The sequence below is a fragment of the Lemur catta genome, chromosome 1 (assembly GCF_020740605.2).
Source record: "Lemur catta isolate mLemCat1 chromosome 1, mLemCat1.pri, whole genome shotgun sequence".
NCBI lineage: Eukaryota > Metazoa > Chordata > Mammalia > Primates > Lemuridae > Lemur > Lemur catta.
Window position 1 is genome coordinate 167,019,177 of NC_059128.1, and position 15,456 is coordinate 167,034,632.

Below are 15,456 nucleotides of genomic sequence, written 5' to 3' on the forward strand. Positions count from 1 at the left end.
GTATTAAGCAGTGTCAACAGTGGTTCAGACACAGAGTGCAGAATGATGGTACATTACACCCTTCCCTCCACACAGACGCTTTCATTGGCCCGGCTGATCCCTGAGGAAAGAGATGTTTCCTGAGGCACTTGTTGAAATCTTTGCTATGTGCATTTACTATGAAATATAATTTTGCATCCATATTCTGACAAGATACAGTAATAAAGTCTGCAGTGGAAATCTGCATGGTAATTTGCATAAATTGACTCAAGATTCTCTTCTCAGGAAGAGAAATAATGAAAAGGCGTGTATGTGCGTCTTCTTTTAGCCTCAGCCAGGCCTGGGCCCAGGGCTGGGGAAGCATTTGTAAGTGGCAGAAAGCAGCTGGGCATGACAGGCCCTTGATAATGAAGCTGCTGTTTGTGCTCTGCTCCACCAACCATTAGATGAAAGTATCAGGGTAAAGTCATGCAAATTAGCATGCAAATGAGCCTGGCAAAACTTCAGGATTCAGACTGGCAAGTGAGTACTTTAGAGGGAGGAGATGGCAGCCTCTGGAAAACATGTTGGGCAAGATCTGTCCTTGCCAGAGCTCTGGGGGAGGGGAGGGTGGCTCGGGAAGCCACAGCGCAGGTACCTGCGTTCTTTCAGACACCTCAAAGTCTGTACATTCCTGGTGGCCGCTATTCTCCCACTAAAGAGTGGCCTGTCCTTTATTTAAATCCTGTCCCAATTTAAATCTTTATTGATTGCTCTTTTATTTCTTGACTGTGGTCTGAAATATCAATCAAACAATAAGCACCTTCAAAAACTTTAAATAAACGGTTAAATTTCATCATAATCAGCCAGTCTCTTTAAAAGCTGCGCACATGTGCAGGGATGTGTGGCCTGAAGCTCCCTGAGAGTTTCCCAAAGGGTGACAAATGGATCCAAGCGTGACAGCCTCACCTCAGCTCTTATGAGGAAAGATGCTCTAGGTGTTGCACTCTTGAGGGCACCTAAGAACTTTCCTATGGGAACCTACAAAATGAATAAGGATGACTACAACCTGGAGCAAAGAATTGCATCACGAGTCCATTCAACTTATTAAATATCCATTGGCAACCTCCTACTCCTTTACTTGACATTACTGTAGCAACTATAAAAGCTGAATTCTGCTTTCCAGGCCTTTCTAGAGGCTAAAGTGATGGTGTGACTCAATTCTGACCAGTAAGACATAAGCAGCAGTCTTCTAGGGGAGAGGGATTCCAGGGAAACTCTTGTTTCCTTTCGCTGCCTAGACTGTGGATGTGATGTCTGGAGCAGCAGCAGCCAGCCTGCAGGAAGATGAGAGCCGACAGGCCACAGAGGCAGGACAGAATGAGAGCAAGAGGCCAGGGGCCTGCCAGCATCACTGCCCAGCGTGCCAACCGCAAGACCCACCATGACTTTGTGCACCTAGAAAACCAAAATCCTTCTATAAGCTACCGTTAGTCATCTTTTTGTGCTAAAAGGCAACCACGTTCCTGATTTATATGTGCTGACAAAAGAAAGGGAGAGAAGCACAGAGGAGAGGAGAGGAGAGAGGGAAAGAGAAGATGTTAGAGCCAGGGCAAGTCTTCCCTCATGCAGCCCCAGGCCGGCGTCCAGAGGAAGCACCTGGATGACTGGCGATGCCCCAGTGCATCTCTGAGGCAGAGTCATCTCGCCTGAATGTGACTGGCATTCAGATTTCACTACACAATATTGTCACCTCATATTTTGACCCCAGAACATAATGTTTGCAGAAGATGAAATTTTGCCATATTAATATAATAACATCATCATATTGCTAGGGTTAACCAAGAACTAGGGTTCAGTGTTCTGCCAGAAGTCTACAGCGTCAAGCACCACTGGCAGAGTTGCAAAGCACTGCACATTCAGGGGTAGTTGGGATTCCTACCACATTCCATGAAGACACTGCTGGGAAGTTATTGCTCATTTCTCTTCATCATTATCAACTCTATTTGTTGTAGAGTTGTTGCTGTTTTTGTTTTTCTATACAGTGTGTAGTAACACATTTGTATCAGCAGTGTTTTTGGCTCTTTTATTTTTCTTTTAGGAAGAGACAGAGTCTTGCTCTGTTGCCCAGGCTAGACTGCGGTGGCGTGATCACAGCTCACTGTAACCTCAAACTCCTGGGCTCAGCCTTCCAAGTATCTGGGACTACAGGCATGCACTACCATGCCCCACTTATTTTTTTTATTTTTCGTAGAGATGAGGTCTTGCTATGTTGCCCAGGCTAGTCTTGAACTCTTGGCCTCAAGCGATCCTCCCACCTCGGACTTCCAAAGGGCTGGGATTATAGGCATGAGCCACAGCACCTGGCTTTGGCCTATAATTTTCCATCATCTTTAACACCTTTATGAGGTATGATTTAAATACAAATTAACTACATTCCTACTTCTAAAGTTTACAGCCACTGGTCTATTTGAAACAGGAATTAAATTCCATTCAAATAATTTCCAGGTTAAAAAATGCAATACTAAAAACTAGAAAGCTTGGCCAGAATCTCCCAGCTAAGTAAGAGGCCTGGCATTTGAACCCAGGTCTACTTTTAAAAGAGAAAAAAAGAGCTGAAGCATAAGGAGACATGCTGAATCCTTCTGCCTGGTGTGTCCCCCAACCCTGACCACCTCTACCAGGGTGGAAGATCCTGTCCCTGTCTCCCCCAGGTGCTGGGTGGCTACCTGGATACCACAGGGGACACATGGCATCCTGAATTCTAGGGATAAATGCCCCTCCTTCTGGTACTCCACCTTCTCTCTACACTCTGTCCTGGAACACTTGTCAGTTATTAGGGCTTTAGGAATCCAGATTCTACCCAACCTTTCACAGACCAGTCCCACAGAACAGCCATTTTCAAATGTCTTACTTCCCATTGGATTCGTCGCTTTTCTTTGTGTTGATGCCATCAATATTCTTTCGGGGTGTCTGGACAGAAACCTTCGGCCACTCAGGCCTCTTCCTCTTCCGTGTGTACCCACAATGCACTCTGTTCACTGGCCCCTTCCACTGTGCTGCAGTCTCCCCTAGGCCAGGGCAGCTCTCTCACCTCCCACACAGCCCTGTGTGGTTCCTCCCTCGCCCCCGCCCTGCCCTCCTGTGTATGCACAGCTGGATCCGAGTCTGTGAATGCCCTGCCTCCACTGTCACCCCTGCCCGGCCCGGCTCCAGACCCGCCTCCTACCAGCTCTGTAGCTTTGATCCCACCAGAGCCCAGGCCAGGAACCCTCCACTGCATGCCATTCCCCCAGTGAGTGAGCCCAAGAACCCTGGGCCTTCCACAATCCAGTCACCTGGGCCAGCTTACCCACCAGGCACGAGAGGCACAGAGCCTACTGCACATAAGACTTTTAGGGGCCAATGAAAATGTTTTAGTTTCTCTTAAAATCAGAAGAAGAAATGAATATAATAATAATGAATCTCACCTGAATTATATTCATCTTTATACCAACTAGCTGTAAAAATATAAATTTTGGCCTAGCACTCTGGGAGGCCAAGGTGAGAGGATCACCTGAGGCCAGGAGTTTGAGCAGGAGGGTGCTCGGATGACAACAGCGGTGCCTGTTATGGTGTGAGCTCTGTGACCACACCGGGGGTAGCGGTGAGCCCTGCCCCTGCACTTTGAGCATCGCCCTCACCCAGGATCTGCCCCCTTGCAGATTTGCAGCTTGGTCACCCGACAACAGAATGTACCCCTCAGAGCTGCATGCCCAGAACAGTGCACACACACACTCTAGCTGATGGACTGGCAGGACTCTGTCATCGGCCTTTAGGATGGATGCAGCATCCCTGTTCCCTGGGGATCAGGTCCCAGCTGCACTTGATTTGGCTCTTCTTGGTCTCTTGCCTCTTGCTGATCAAATGCTCCATGCTGTGGCCACAAGAGCCCTCTCCCCTGAACCCTGTGCACTGACCGGCATCTTGCCTAGGTGCACCTCCTCTTCAAGGTGAGGCACCAGTCACCTCCCGGCCCATCAGAGGGATCATCTCTCTCCTGGCCATCTCCACTGCTGTGAGCTCTTTGGAAGGCAGGGACCCCACGCCTTCATCCATGTCCTTACAGGGGAACCACCAGCAAAATGTGCTCAGTGACTTCAAAATCTTGCTTGAAGTCCTCCCACCCCTTTCCCATTCCTTTGGTGGGGGGCAACCACAGACCAGTGCCCATGAGCATGGGAGTGTGCCCTCAGAGAACCTTCTGGCTTGATCCAAGCCCAGGTCCACTTTCCCCACTGAGCCCCACCTCAGGCACACCAGCAAAGGTGGCATGGGGGCTATGTCAGGCCCGAGGCTTGGTTCCTTAAGGTGGTGCTATCCAAGCCTGGCAACCTCTGGGCCACCTGAGTCTGGCTGGACAAGCATTAGCAAAACTTGCTGCCCCAGAAAGAGAGACATCAGGGCACCTAACACAATGTCACACAAAGCACAGCTTTCCACGCACTGTGATCCCGCACACGTGCCTCTCCCTGAGCACCTGGAATGTGCAGCCTATGTGCCCAGCTGCAGCCCCGCCACTCTCTGAAAGGCCAAACCATCAGGGACGGGCAGGCGCTGGTTTGGGGGCTGAGCAGCCAGACTGACGCCCTGTAGACCCAATGACCAGGCCCCAGTAAACACTCATATTTATTCTATTAAATCGCCTTACAAATACTATACAAAGGAATCATTTGGAGCAACCTCACGAGAACAAAAGGTCAATGGTTTCCTGACCTGTGCGTGACATGAGGTCCAGGGACGGGCCAGTGGGCTCCAGCCTCGGCTGTAAGTTCCTTGTGATCACCTCTCAAGTGTTAAAAATGATAATGCCTAAGCCAGACTGTGACTCTCCTGGCCATCCCTGCCCCCCACCTGGCAGGTCTGCCGGGCTGCACTGGCTGATGGATCTTTGTGGGGGTACAGGGAGCGGTCCCTGTGCAGGGGACAATGGCTGGGGGAGGTGAAGTTCAGCCCCCAAAGCCCTTGAGAGTCTCGTCTACTTCCCCAAAGTCTCTGCCACCACGTTAAGAAAAACAAAACAAACAAAATAACATTTTCCCTTCTTCGTCTCCAGAGAATTCATTAAAATGAGCCTATTTGTGCACAGAATTGGAAGTCTGGCCTTCTAGCCTAATTACCATTTTTAAAGTACTGGGAAAGGAATTCCACCTGCTGCAATATTTTTTAAAAGTCAGAAAAGCCAGTGATGGGGAGGGCAGTTCTCTCTCTGGGATTTCTCTCCATTTTGCCATGACACTGGGTCTCTGGGGCCCCTCTGCCTGATGGGGTCTAAAACCCCAGGCAGACAGTATTTCTCCAAGCCACTTCTGTGCCAACGGGCATTTGTGACACCAACTATGGCCAGGCCTTGTGCTGGGCCTATGAATGGGGCAGAGGGTCCCAGGGGGTCCTGGCCTTAGCCAAACCCAGAGCCCAGCTCAAAGCCAAAAGCATGTGAGTTACCACAGAGCTGGGAAGCGAAATCAGCCCTGAGGACAGCACGCTACAGGAGAAAGGGTCGTGGAGAGCATGGGAAGGGCCTCACCGCTCAGAGCAAACATTTGCTCTAGGCCTTGATGAGTCAGGAGAGTTTTCATAGCAGAGAAGAGAGGAAAGGGCATGCCAGCAGAGACAATGACATGAGCCATGGCGGGAGCGTGACAGTGTCACCGCACGGGGGGCAGCGAGCAGGGAAACCTGCCAGATCACAGAATGCCGTACAAGCTGTGGGCGATGGGAGGTGACACTGGACGTGGAGCTGCAGTGAGATTTTGAGGGACTTGAATGACACATGAGGGAGCTGGAGGCTTTGATCCACGCCACTGGGACCGCTGCAAAGGGCACAGGGCCACCTCTGCCACCCACCACTGCCAGGAACACCAACCAGCCAAGAGTCTCACTGTTTTCAATGGGACACCAACAGGAGATCATAAGTACTTAATATTCAAAAAATCAAAATAATACATGAGATCACTCACACACACACAGATGCACACAAACACACACAACAAAATAAATGAATACCAAGTCAGACTTCAGAAATTAAGTCCATTAGGGCTATCATCTCTAATCCGAACTGACGCAAGGGTCCAAAGCCCTTGTCCAGGAAGGACACAGCAAAGAAAAAGTGTGACGCAGACAAACATCCCACGGCCCCCACCCTAGGGCTGTGCACAGCACTCCAGGCCCCTCTCCCAGAGCCTCACGTTCTCACCCCACAGTCAATTCCCACCAAGTCAGCTGGCTTTCTAATATTTCAGACCACAGCAGAGTGAAAGCAGAGGTAGAGTAAAAACTGAGACCATGGCAGAGTGAAAGTGAAAATTAAAAAGAAGCAGAGAAAGGATATATTTAAGACGAGGATGATGACTGGTCCAAAGGGAGACAGACTGAAAAGCAAAGACCAACTATAATCTGCAGTGAGCTGTGTGTGCTCCGTGTCTTCTCTGAGTCCAGACAGCATCTTAGAACAGCAGTCCCCAGCATGTTCTATGAATATTTGTCCTTTGAGGACTCAAGGACAAAGGGATTCTATGACCAAATACATTTGGGAGATCCTGCACAGTACAGCCCTCTCTCAGCAACTCAAGGGCCATACACTGATGCAGTAAAGGCCCTGAGAAGGCCTGCAGTGGAGCAGTTGATTTACTTTTGCTCACGCAGTGTTGCCCAAAACCATACAAGCTCTGAACCCACATCCTTGCTTTTTTTCAAGTAGCATCCACTAACATCTCTTGGTACGAATATCTCACAGAACCCACTGGCTTAGAAAAATGCATTATCAGGCCGGGTGCGGTGGCTCACGCCTGTAATCCTAGCACTCTGGGAGGCCGAGGCAGGAGGATCATTTGAGCTCAAGAGTTTGAGACCAGCCTGAACAACAGCAGGACCCCGTCTCTACTAAAAATAGAAAAATCAGCTGGGTGTGGTGGTGCAGGTCTGTAGTCCCAGCTACTCAGGAGACTGAGGCAGGAGGATTGCTTGAACCTAGGAGTTTGAGGTTGCTGTGAGCTAGGCTGACGCCATGGCACTCTAGCCCAGGCAACAGAGAGAGACTTTGTCTCAAAAAAAAAAAAAAAAAAAAAAGGAAAAATGCCTTATTATTTTTCTCTATCCTAAGGAAGAAAAGAATACCCTTTCTCTTAAAAATAGTTGAAATGATTAAGTTTGGTGCTTTTTGAAAAAAGCTATAGTTGCAAGGAAAATTCACTTCACTGGCACAAACCTCCCCATTCACCTGTGGTACCAGAAGAGTGACATGTTATTGACCCCTAAGAGCTCAGGCTTCTGGCTGCCGGGAGCCACCTCTGGGCCTCTGGTTGACCCCAGACCACCCTTCCGGAGCCAGGAGCTGCAGAGGTCACTCCATCCAGCCCCCTGCCCAGGTAGGACAGGGCTAGCCCATCACACAAGCCTCTCCAGGGATGGAAGTGCTTCAGCAACCGTGTGTGTGTGTGTGTGTGTGTGTGTGTGTGTGTGTGTGTGTGTGTGTGTGTGTGTATGTATGTGTAAGAGAGAGAGAAAGTCCCAGCAAACACAACCACTCTTGAGGAGCAACATCTCCTACACTCTTTCGTCTCTCATTTTTCATCTTGTTCCTCTTCCACATTATGCCCCCACCCCAAGTAACCAAATACTACAATGGTTTAGACAGATCAAAATGTGTCCTCTATTTTTAGAATTTCCCTGGAAAATGTTGCCTTTCCTGAGGTCTGGATTTTCATTCGGCCTCAAGATCTTTACTGGGATGTGGCCAGTCTAAAGGTGGGAAGCTCCTCCACAGTAAAACGACACCCCCGAGAACCGGGGACCACTCCACTCTCATCACAGCTTAGCAAGCCCCAAAGAGAGGCCAGCTGGCTGCCGGGTAGGTGGAGGGTGGCCACCCAGGGCCTCACCTGGTAGGTGTTGTCGAAGCTGTCGTACATGAACCTCGTGATCAGAGACGTCTTCCCGACTGCAAAACAAGAAGAAGAGAGGTATTCAGCCATGGCCTCCGAGCTAGGCTCCTCTAAACACACCACATGTGAAGAAAACAGGTAACACAACAAAAAGGCATGGAGGGAAAGCCGAGTTGCAGAAACACAGCAGTGGGAGGCAGGCCCCTGGGAGCAACGTCGAGGCAGGAAGCTGAGTTCCTACACCAGGGAGATGGGTTTCGAGGGGTGCCGGCCGGGCACCAGAGTGCTGCCAAGGAAGAGGCCTCCCACTGCTCCGAGAATTCCCACTACCCAAACTCAGGTCTTCCTTGATCCAGAGGGGCTCAGGTGATGCAAGAACCATATACCACATGAAGAATCCAAGCGAGTGGGCACAAAACAAGATGCTCCTCTCACACCGGCCTGTGTTTGTTCACCTGGAAATACCACCTTGTCGTTGGTCATACACAGGGATGGAAGCCTGCTCTTTACTTCCTGTTCATTCAGCCTGGGGATCTCTTAGGAAGGTGGCTTTCCAAGGCACCAGGGACAGGGGAAGCAAATGGGTCACTTCCCAGCATCTCTCATGGGTAGGGCTATTCTTTGCAGCGTGTGCCTGACCGTCCAGCTCACTGCAGCGTGTTTAGCAACCCTGGCCCCCACTGGACAAATGCCGGAAGGATCACCCACACATCTGCAAAGGCCCCGTAAGGGCAGTGATACCTCCAACTGAGAATCATCGGCATGGCTGAGAGAAACTAGGACGTCTCTTGGGAATCCCACAAATGCTGCTAATTTCCCAAACTGCAGGGTTTGGCTTCTGACCTAACCCTGTGCAGCTCCCTAGGGGCCTGGCAGTGGCAGAAACACCAGTGCTACATTTCTAACCATCCGGGTGGGAGGGGGAAGGGCAGTAAAGGGACAATTATTAGGACAGGCCCTGCACAGACACTTCTCTGCATTGTCCCACCACGTCTCTGCCACGGCTCTGGGAGGCTCTGTGGAGGATCTGCCCACTGTGCCAGCTCAGAGCCTTCTCTGCTGTGGTCTGCACGAGACAGGTAATGCTGGCAGGGAAGGGCTCCCCATTCGGCCTCTTCCCATTCACCTGGCGGGCAGGACATCACGGGCTGGGCCTGGTTTGGGGGGGGTGTGGTCCCTGCCCAGATGGAGCAGGGCAACCCAACGAGCCCCTTGGGAAAGGCCCCTTCCCAGTTCTGAGGCCTCAGTGGTGCACCAAACAACAGACAAGTGCAGTCACCTCCTCACAGCCAACGTTTGCCAAAGGGAAGACCATCACCTTCTAGCCAGAAGCAGCACTAGACAGACTGTGTTTGGGCCAAATTCAGGAGGCCTCGTCTTTGACCAAAATTGGTTAGCTGGATTCACATCCTACTGGGGTACTTTTCAGCTGTGTCACCTTGAGGTGGTCACCACCCCTCTGGACCTCAGTTCCTTGTTTTAAAATGCGTGTAGTAAGATCAAAGGCTTCAGAGGGCTACAGTACGAAATAAGGTGCAAGGAACATAGGAAATGCTTAAAAGCGGAAGGAGGTAGCAGGTAACAGAGATAGCTGAGGCAGTTTCCAGGATATCGGATGAAAAAAAAATACCACCAACACTGTTTTATAGTAAAGAATTTGACTCATATTTGTCCCTGGTTCCTGGGAGGTCTCTAAATCGTTGGAATTTCCTGACTAATGTAAGTTTTTTTGTTATTCCTGAGCTCCTTCCATCATACCTGAGTTTATGCTAATGAGGTGACTCATGGTGGGCCCCTAGATGCCTTCAGAATGGGGCTGGCCATGCCCAACCGTGTGATTAGAGGGTCAGGGCCTTGAGCCAATCCAACTGCCGCAGAGGGAAGAGAGGCTGGAGATCGAGTTCAATAATTTTGCCAGTCAGTTGAACAATTATGCCTACATTATGAGACCCCAGTAAAAACTCTGGACACTGAGCCTGGAGAAGTCCTGGTTAGTGAACACATGACATGCAGGAGAGGGTGATAAGTCCTGATTGCACAGGGAGAAGGCCTAGATGCTCTGCATTCAGGACCCCCCCACACCTCGCCCTGTATGTCTCTTCATTTGGCTGATCCTGATAAATAGCCTTTATGATAAAACTACAATCCTAAGCACAATGCTTTCTGGAATTCTGTGAGACAGTCCAGGGAATTATTGAATGGGGGATAGGTTATGGAAACTGCCTGGATTTGCAACCACTTGGTCAGCAGTGCAGGTATCAGGGGCTCCCACTAGCGGCTGGTGTCTGAAGCAGGGTTGTCCTGCTGGGGACAAAGCTCCTAGAGTCTGATGCCTACTCTGGGTGGTTAGTGCAAAAATTGAATTGCAGGATACCAGCTGGTGTGAGAATAGCTGCATTTCTGAAAGAACACCTCTGGGGGACCAGTAATGCACTCAAGATCTCTTCTAATTTTACCTGGAAACAGCCCTTTCAGCTTGCGATAGAAATTAGGCGACAAAGAGCCTTCCAGCTGCTTTAAATTTCCCTTAAAATTCACATGAAGGTGAGAAGTGGGGGGACTCCCACACCTGGAGGATCAGCTCTGAGGCCCCAAAGCCACAGGCAGACCTGACTGGGAACTGCTAAGAGTGAAAATTGGGGCAACCCTGAGCTAGCAAGAGGCAGATGAAGTCAGGGAGATCTCAGCAAACTCCTTTTTGAGAAGCAGTGGAAAGTTCCTGCCTTCTCAGGAAGAGGGGGATCCCAGGGCCCACTGGTAACCTCCCTGGGCAGTGTCACTCTGCATCTTACACCTCAGGGAAAAGGAGCAAGCATCAGGAAGCAGGGTGGGGAGACGGGCAGGAAGACGGATTCTCTTCTCCAACAGGTTCTTCCCTGGGGCCACTGAGCAGGCAGAGAAGAGAGACAGTGGAATTCCGGAAAGCCGCTAACAGAACAGGAAGTTCATGGAGTAGCTGAGAACTTAGAAATCCCTGTAATGCTTTCTAATGCCAAGTTGTCCCTTCTCCAGAGACCAGCCACGGGCAGCAGATAGATTACTACCGGCTAGCAGTATAAGGTCTAGGTAGAAGGAGAACAGCCCAGGAAAACAAGTTGCTTACTGGGACCATGTAGGAGGAACTTTTAGGAGTAGGGTCCTAGCTAGTGTCAGTATTTTCTGAGCATTTCCACAATAACCATAATAAGCAATACGTGACCCCAGTATTTACAGAGCATGTTCCAGGCACATGCTAGGGGCTGTGCCAGCACAGGATTTACATGGCAGCAGTAAGCAGAGATGTGGCACCTGCTCCCTGGAAGCTTGCAGCAACACTGGGCTAAGCCCTTAGCTCCACCCCTTTTAGCCTCAACGCTGAGTGGGTACTTGTGTCATCCCCATTTTACACAAGGGGCAACTAGTTGGCAGCTAGTGGCCCAGGGTCAGAACTGCATGGGGCTAAGATGTGGCTGTCTGACCAGGAGTTCAGCTCCTATCCAGGCCTTTCTTGGCATCTGTGGGTCATGCTGTTTCTGCCAGGTCATTTACTGCCATCAGTATGGATGTCGCCAAGCTCCAGTGAATAGTCCCTGCCAAAACTCCATTCTCTTGGGACTGGCTGAAGTCAGCGGCCGTTCCCTACTTGGGAGGAGCCTGATATATTCTGGAAGGTCAGAAACTGGTAACTGAAGCACCCTGGAGGTGCCCTGTGGGGCACAAGGAGGGCTCTGGAAATGAGGGTGGGTGGATTTGAACACTTGGGGCCCAGCACCCCAACTGAGGCCTGAACTGAATGGGGAACTCATTCTTGCTTTGCTGCAAAAGGGAATGACTTCATAGTATTCTCCTGGGCCCATTTTTCTCATTTCTCAGAGCTGAAGCCTTTTTCCTTGCCTCAGAGCCCCCAAAGACCACCCCCATTGCTGTCATGGCTGCCAGGATACTGTGGCTCAGATCCCTGTCTGAACTTGTCAGCTTGGCTCTGCTGCTTAGACCCCTCCAATGGCTCCCCATTTCCTGCAACACTGTGCCCTACCCCATGACTTTCCCATATGCACCCCACCCTCCAAACCAGCCCATGCTCCTTTTCTCCAAAGTGCACTGCTAGTCAGAATGGAGTCCTGTCATCCCTGTATCTGGGAAAAATGCACTCACCCCTTCCCCAAACATTTCCTAGCCCCTTGTACTTGGGCATGGTTCCTGATGGGTCCGGCAGACCTTTTCATCCTTCCCCAGCAACCACAGTCCTGGTGGCAACATCTGCACTCTTCATTTCTGGTCAGCGTCCCATCTTAGCACCCACCTTAAGCAAGTCTCTGACTGCAGGGCCTCTGCCCTGACCGAGGACCCACCAGTCTGCAGGGGACCACTGACCAGCTCCAGAGCAAAGCCTGGGTGACACTACTGGATGTGAACTGCAGGGAAAGGCATCCTCCACACTCTGCCTTTGGGGAGCTCCCTGGACCTGCGGCAAGCTTATCGAAAGGCACTCCTCTTGTCCGCTTCTGCCCAACCTGGGTCATGGCATCAAATAAAGGAGCTGGCGGGTTGGGGGCTACCCTGTGCTAAGCTCCTCTCCCTCTAAAGGACAGAAGCCCCTTTCTCACCCCACACCTGCCCTCAACAACTGCCCTGGGTGGAAGGCATGGGACCTACAAATGGAGAGCCTGCACCCCCCCATGCCCCTGGCCCCTCTCTCAGTCTCCCAGCTATGAAGGTGGACAAGACAGCAGGAATCGTCACCTGACTGGGCACTACCTCTCAGCCTGAGGGGCAGTGGCATCGGATGGCAGGTGGGGGAGGAGCAGGAGACTCTTGGTGTGTCCCTGCCCTGCAACAGCCACTGGAGCCTCCGAGGGAGCCGTCCTCCCCACGCAGCTCTGTCCTCAAGGTCACACTGCCGCATTTCGAACGACAGCTCTCGGACACCACTGCAGCAAAGCGGAGCTTTTTCTGAGGACAAAGATTCAGCTCCATAGCAGGATTTTATTAAAGATAAGCGGGCAAATCATTATTGAGCTTTTTTATTTTCTCTCAGCTCATGGCTCAGCAATATTCTTGTAATCTTCTGGTAGTTTAGTCGCACATGATTAAGCAGGGAGATGCATTTTTTTTCTTTTTCAACCAAATGAGGGTAAGAAAATTCATTACTGAGCATTTACCAGGAGACTCTAGAAAGGAGGAAAGGAAACTCTTACAGGGCCTCCATTCGGCACCAGACAAGGAACCTGCAGCTTCATTTAGGCTCTCATTTAATACCCACCACGATCCAATGAGTCCGTTATTATCCCCAAGGTCACAGAGCTGGTGAGCGGTGGAGCAGTGACAGGAGTACAGATGTGATGTCACAGTCAATGCCTCGCCCACTCTGTTGCCCTGCTACAGGCAGCAAAGCAGCAGACCCCAAAGACAGGGCTGTAGGTGGCCGGGCAGGCAGGGCCGCTGCAAGGAGGAGGTAGGGTGGCCACGGCCCCGGAAGGGTGTGAGTGAGCGGAAGGCATTCCAGGCAGAGGGAACAAAGTGTGCAAATGCACAGAGGCAGGGAGAGAAAACGCTCGTGAGAAGGAAAAGAAGCAAGAGGCCCGGTTGCCATGGGGGACACACTTGGAGGCCCCCCCATGTGAGCCTTATCAGGGAAAATGGAGCCAGACACAGCATGGGAGGGGAGGAGTGAGTGGCAAACACTGTTCAAGGAAGCTCCCTGTGGCTGTCAGGTTGTTTTAAACCAAAACCTGTCTCTGGAGCCAGCTGTGAAGGGAAAGAGGGGTGGACAGGCTGAACGATGGGGTGCGGGGGGCAGGCGCCAGAAGGAGCATAGATTCTCACCCAAGGGCAGAGGGGGCTTCAGAAGGGTCTTATGCACATATGTTCATAGGTGGTGTGAACACATGTGGCAGTTCGTAATTCCCATGGTGGGCTCATAAAACACTCCCTATCCCATGTGCTCGTCTTACACTGCAGCCCTGACACTCTGTCATGGCGTGAATCTGGGTGGGCCTGTGACGAGGGCAGAAATGGCACTGTGTGACTCCCAAGGCCAAGCTGGCAAGAACAGAACAGCCTCTGCCTGGAGAGTGCCCACACTCACACACCTCAGAAGTGAGACCTTCAGCCCAGCTACCATGCTGTGAGGAAGCCCAACGTAGCCTACGTGAGGGAGACCATACGCAGATGCCCACGTGGCAAGAAACAGAGGCCTCCAGCCGACAGCTGGCATCAACCAGCAGTCCTGCGAGTGAGCAAGCCTTCAGATGACTCCAGCCCGCAGCCCACCAGCCACCTTCAATGACGCATGGAACAAAGACAGGCTTTCCCTGCACGGCCCTGCTCAAATTACAAATTTGTGAGCAACGTAAATATTCTCACTGTCTTGAGCCACTAAGTTTTGGGGTGGTTTGTTACACAGTACTAGGTAATCAGAGCAACAGACCTGTGCTTTAGAAAGAAAACTTACACTGCTTGGGAGAATGGCCTATCGAGGCCAAACGGGAGGCAGGAGTCTGGCCAGAGATGGAGGAGCTCAGTGAAAGCAGAGGCAGTGGGGCTGGGGAGAGAGAGAGCAAAGGAGGGGGACAGGACCCAGCAAGTGGTCAGACCCAGAGGAGAGCCCAGAATGCCTCCCTGCCGTCTGGCTTTGTGACCAGCAGATGATCGAGCCATTCCCTGAGCCCAAGCAGATTGGATGAGGAACAAATACCAAGCAATCACTTTAGATTCAGGTCACCCATAAAAGCCTTCTTTATAAATGTCAGACCAAAGCACAAACACCGGCACTGTATTCAGAAAAATCAATTAATAATAATCAATCCCATGAGCTAGGGACCTCAGCTTATTTGTCATTATTGGCATCACCTTGAAACAGTTACTTTCTTGCCCGCGGGTGAGCTGCTGGCCCAGGGGTCTTGCACACTATCTGTCCAGAGGAGCTCAGCCCCACACACCCTGAAAATCCCACCAACGCAGGATGCACTGAATGCCGGCCCTGCACCATCCGCTATCAGCCGCTCACTCCACCAGCCCCGCACTGGCCCACCTCAGCGGCGGGTCGTAGGTAAACAGTTTTGTACATTCTGGTGGCTTCTACACGGCTACAGAGGACAATGAGGCTTCTCTATTTGGTGAGCAAACACCCACTGGGGGCTCACTCTGTGCCAGACCTGAGCTGGGCACAGGATTCGTGGTGGGAAAGCAGAGGCACAGCTGCCCTTGAGCAGCCCACGTCCAGCGGCGGAGCTGGACTGAGGCGGAAACAGCTAAAGTGCCGGGCACCACGGTGGGAGGGCTCCCCAGAGGCCCACAGAGAGGAAAGGCCCCTCTCCTGGGAGAAACACAGTAACCCCCCAAAGGAGGTGGCGTTTGGGCTGGGTCTTGACTGGTGGGGCTGGCGGAGCAGAGGGAAGGCACCCCACGGAGGGCTGGACAGAGCCACGGTGACGTGGGCTGAGGTGCCCTCTGCTTACAATCATATACCCGCATTTCCCCACAGCTGCCACGTGAAGCCAGACCCACCCAGGACCTTGGGGTCAGTGCCTGTGAGGACTCCTGGGCTTGGCTTGTGCCCAGGCCACAGGCTGAAGGCTGAGTGGACTGTGAGTCC

General features: G+C 51.5%; 1 protein-coding gene across 1 annotated transcript in view; it reads right to left on the minus strand.

Moving 5' to 3' along the window:
• The window catches only part of RAB6B (RAB6B, member RAS oncogene family), a 62,247-nt gene that overhangs the window by 24,348 nt on the left and 22,443 nt on the right, over window positions 1-15,456 (minus strand). The window contains exon 2 of the mRNA XM_045538975.1: window positions 7,878-7,936. Within this exon, the coding sequence (XP_045394931.1) occupies window positions 7,878-7,936 (59 nt within the window). The remainder of the gene's footprint in view (window positions 1-7,877; window positions 7,937-15,456) is intronic.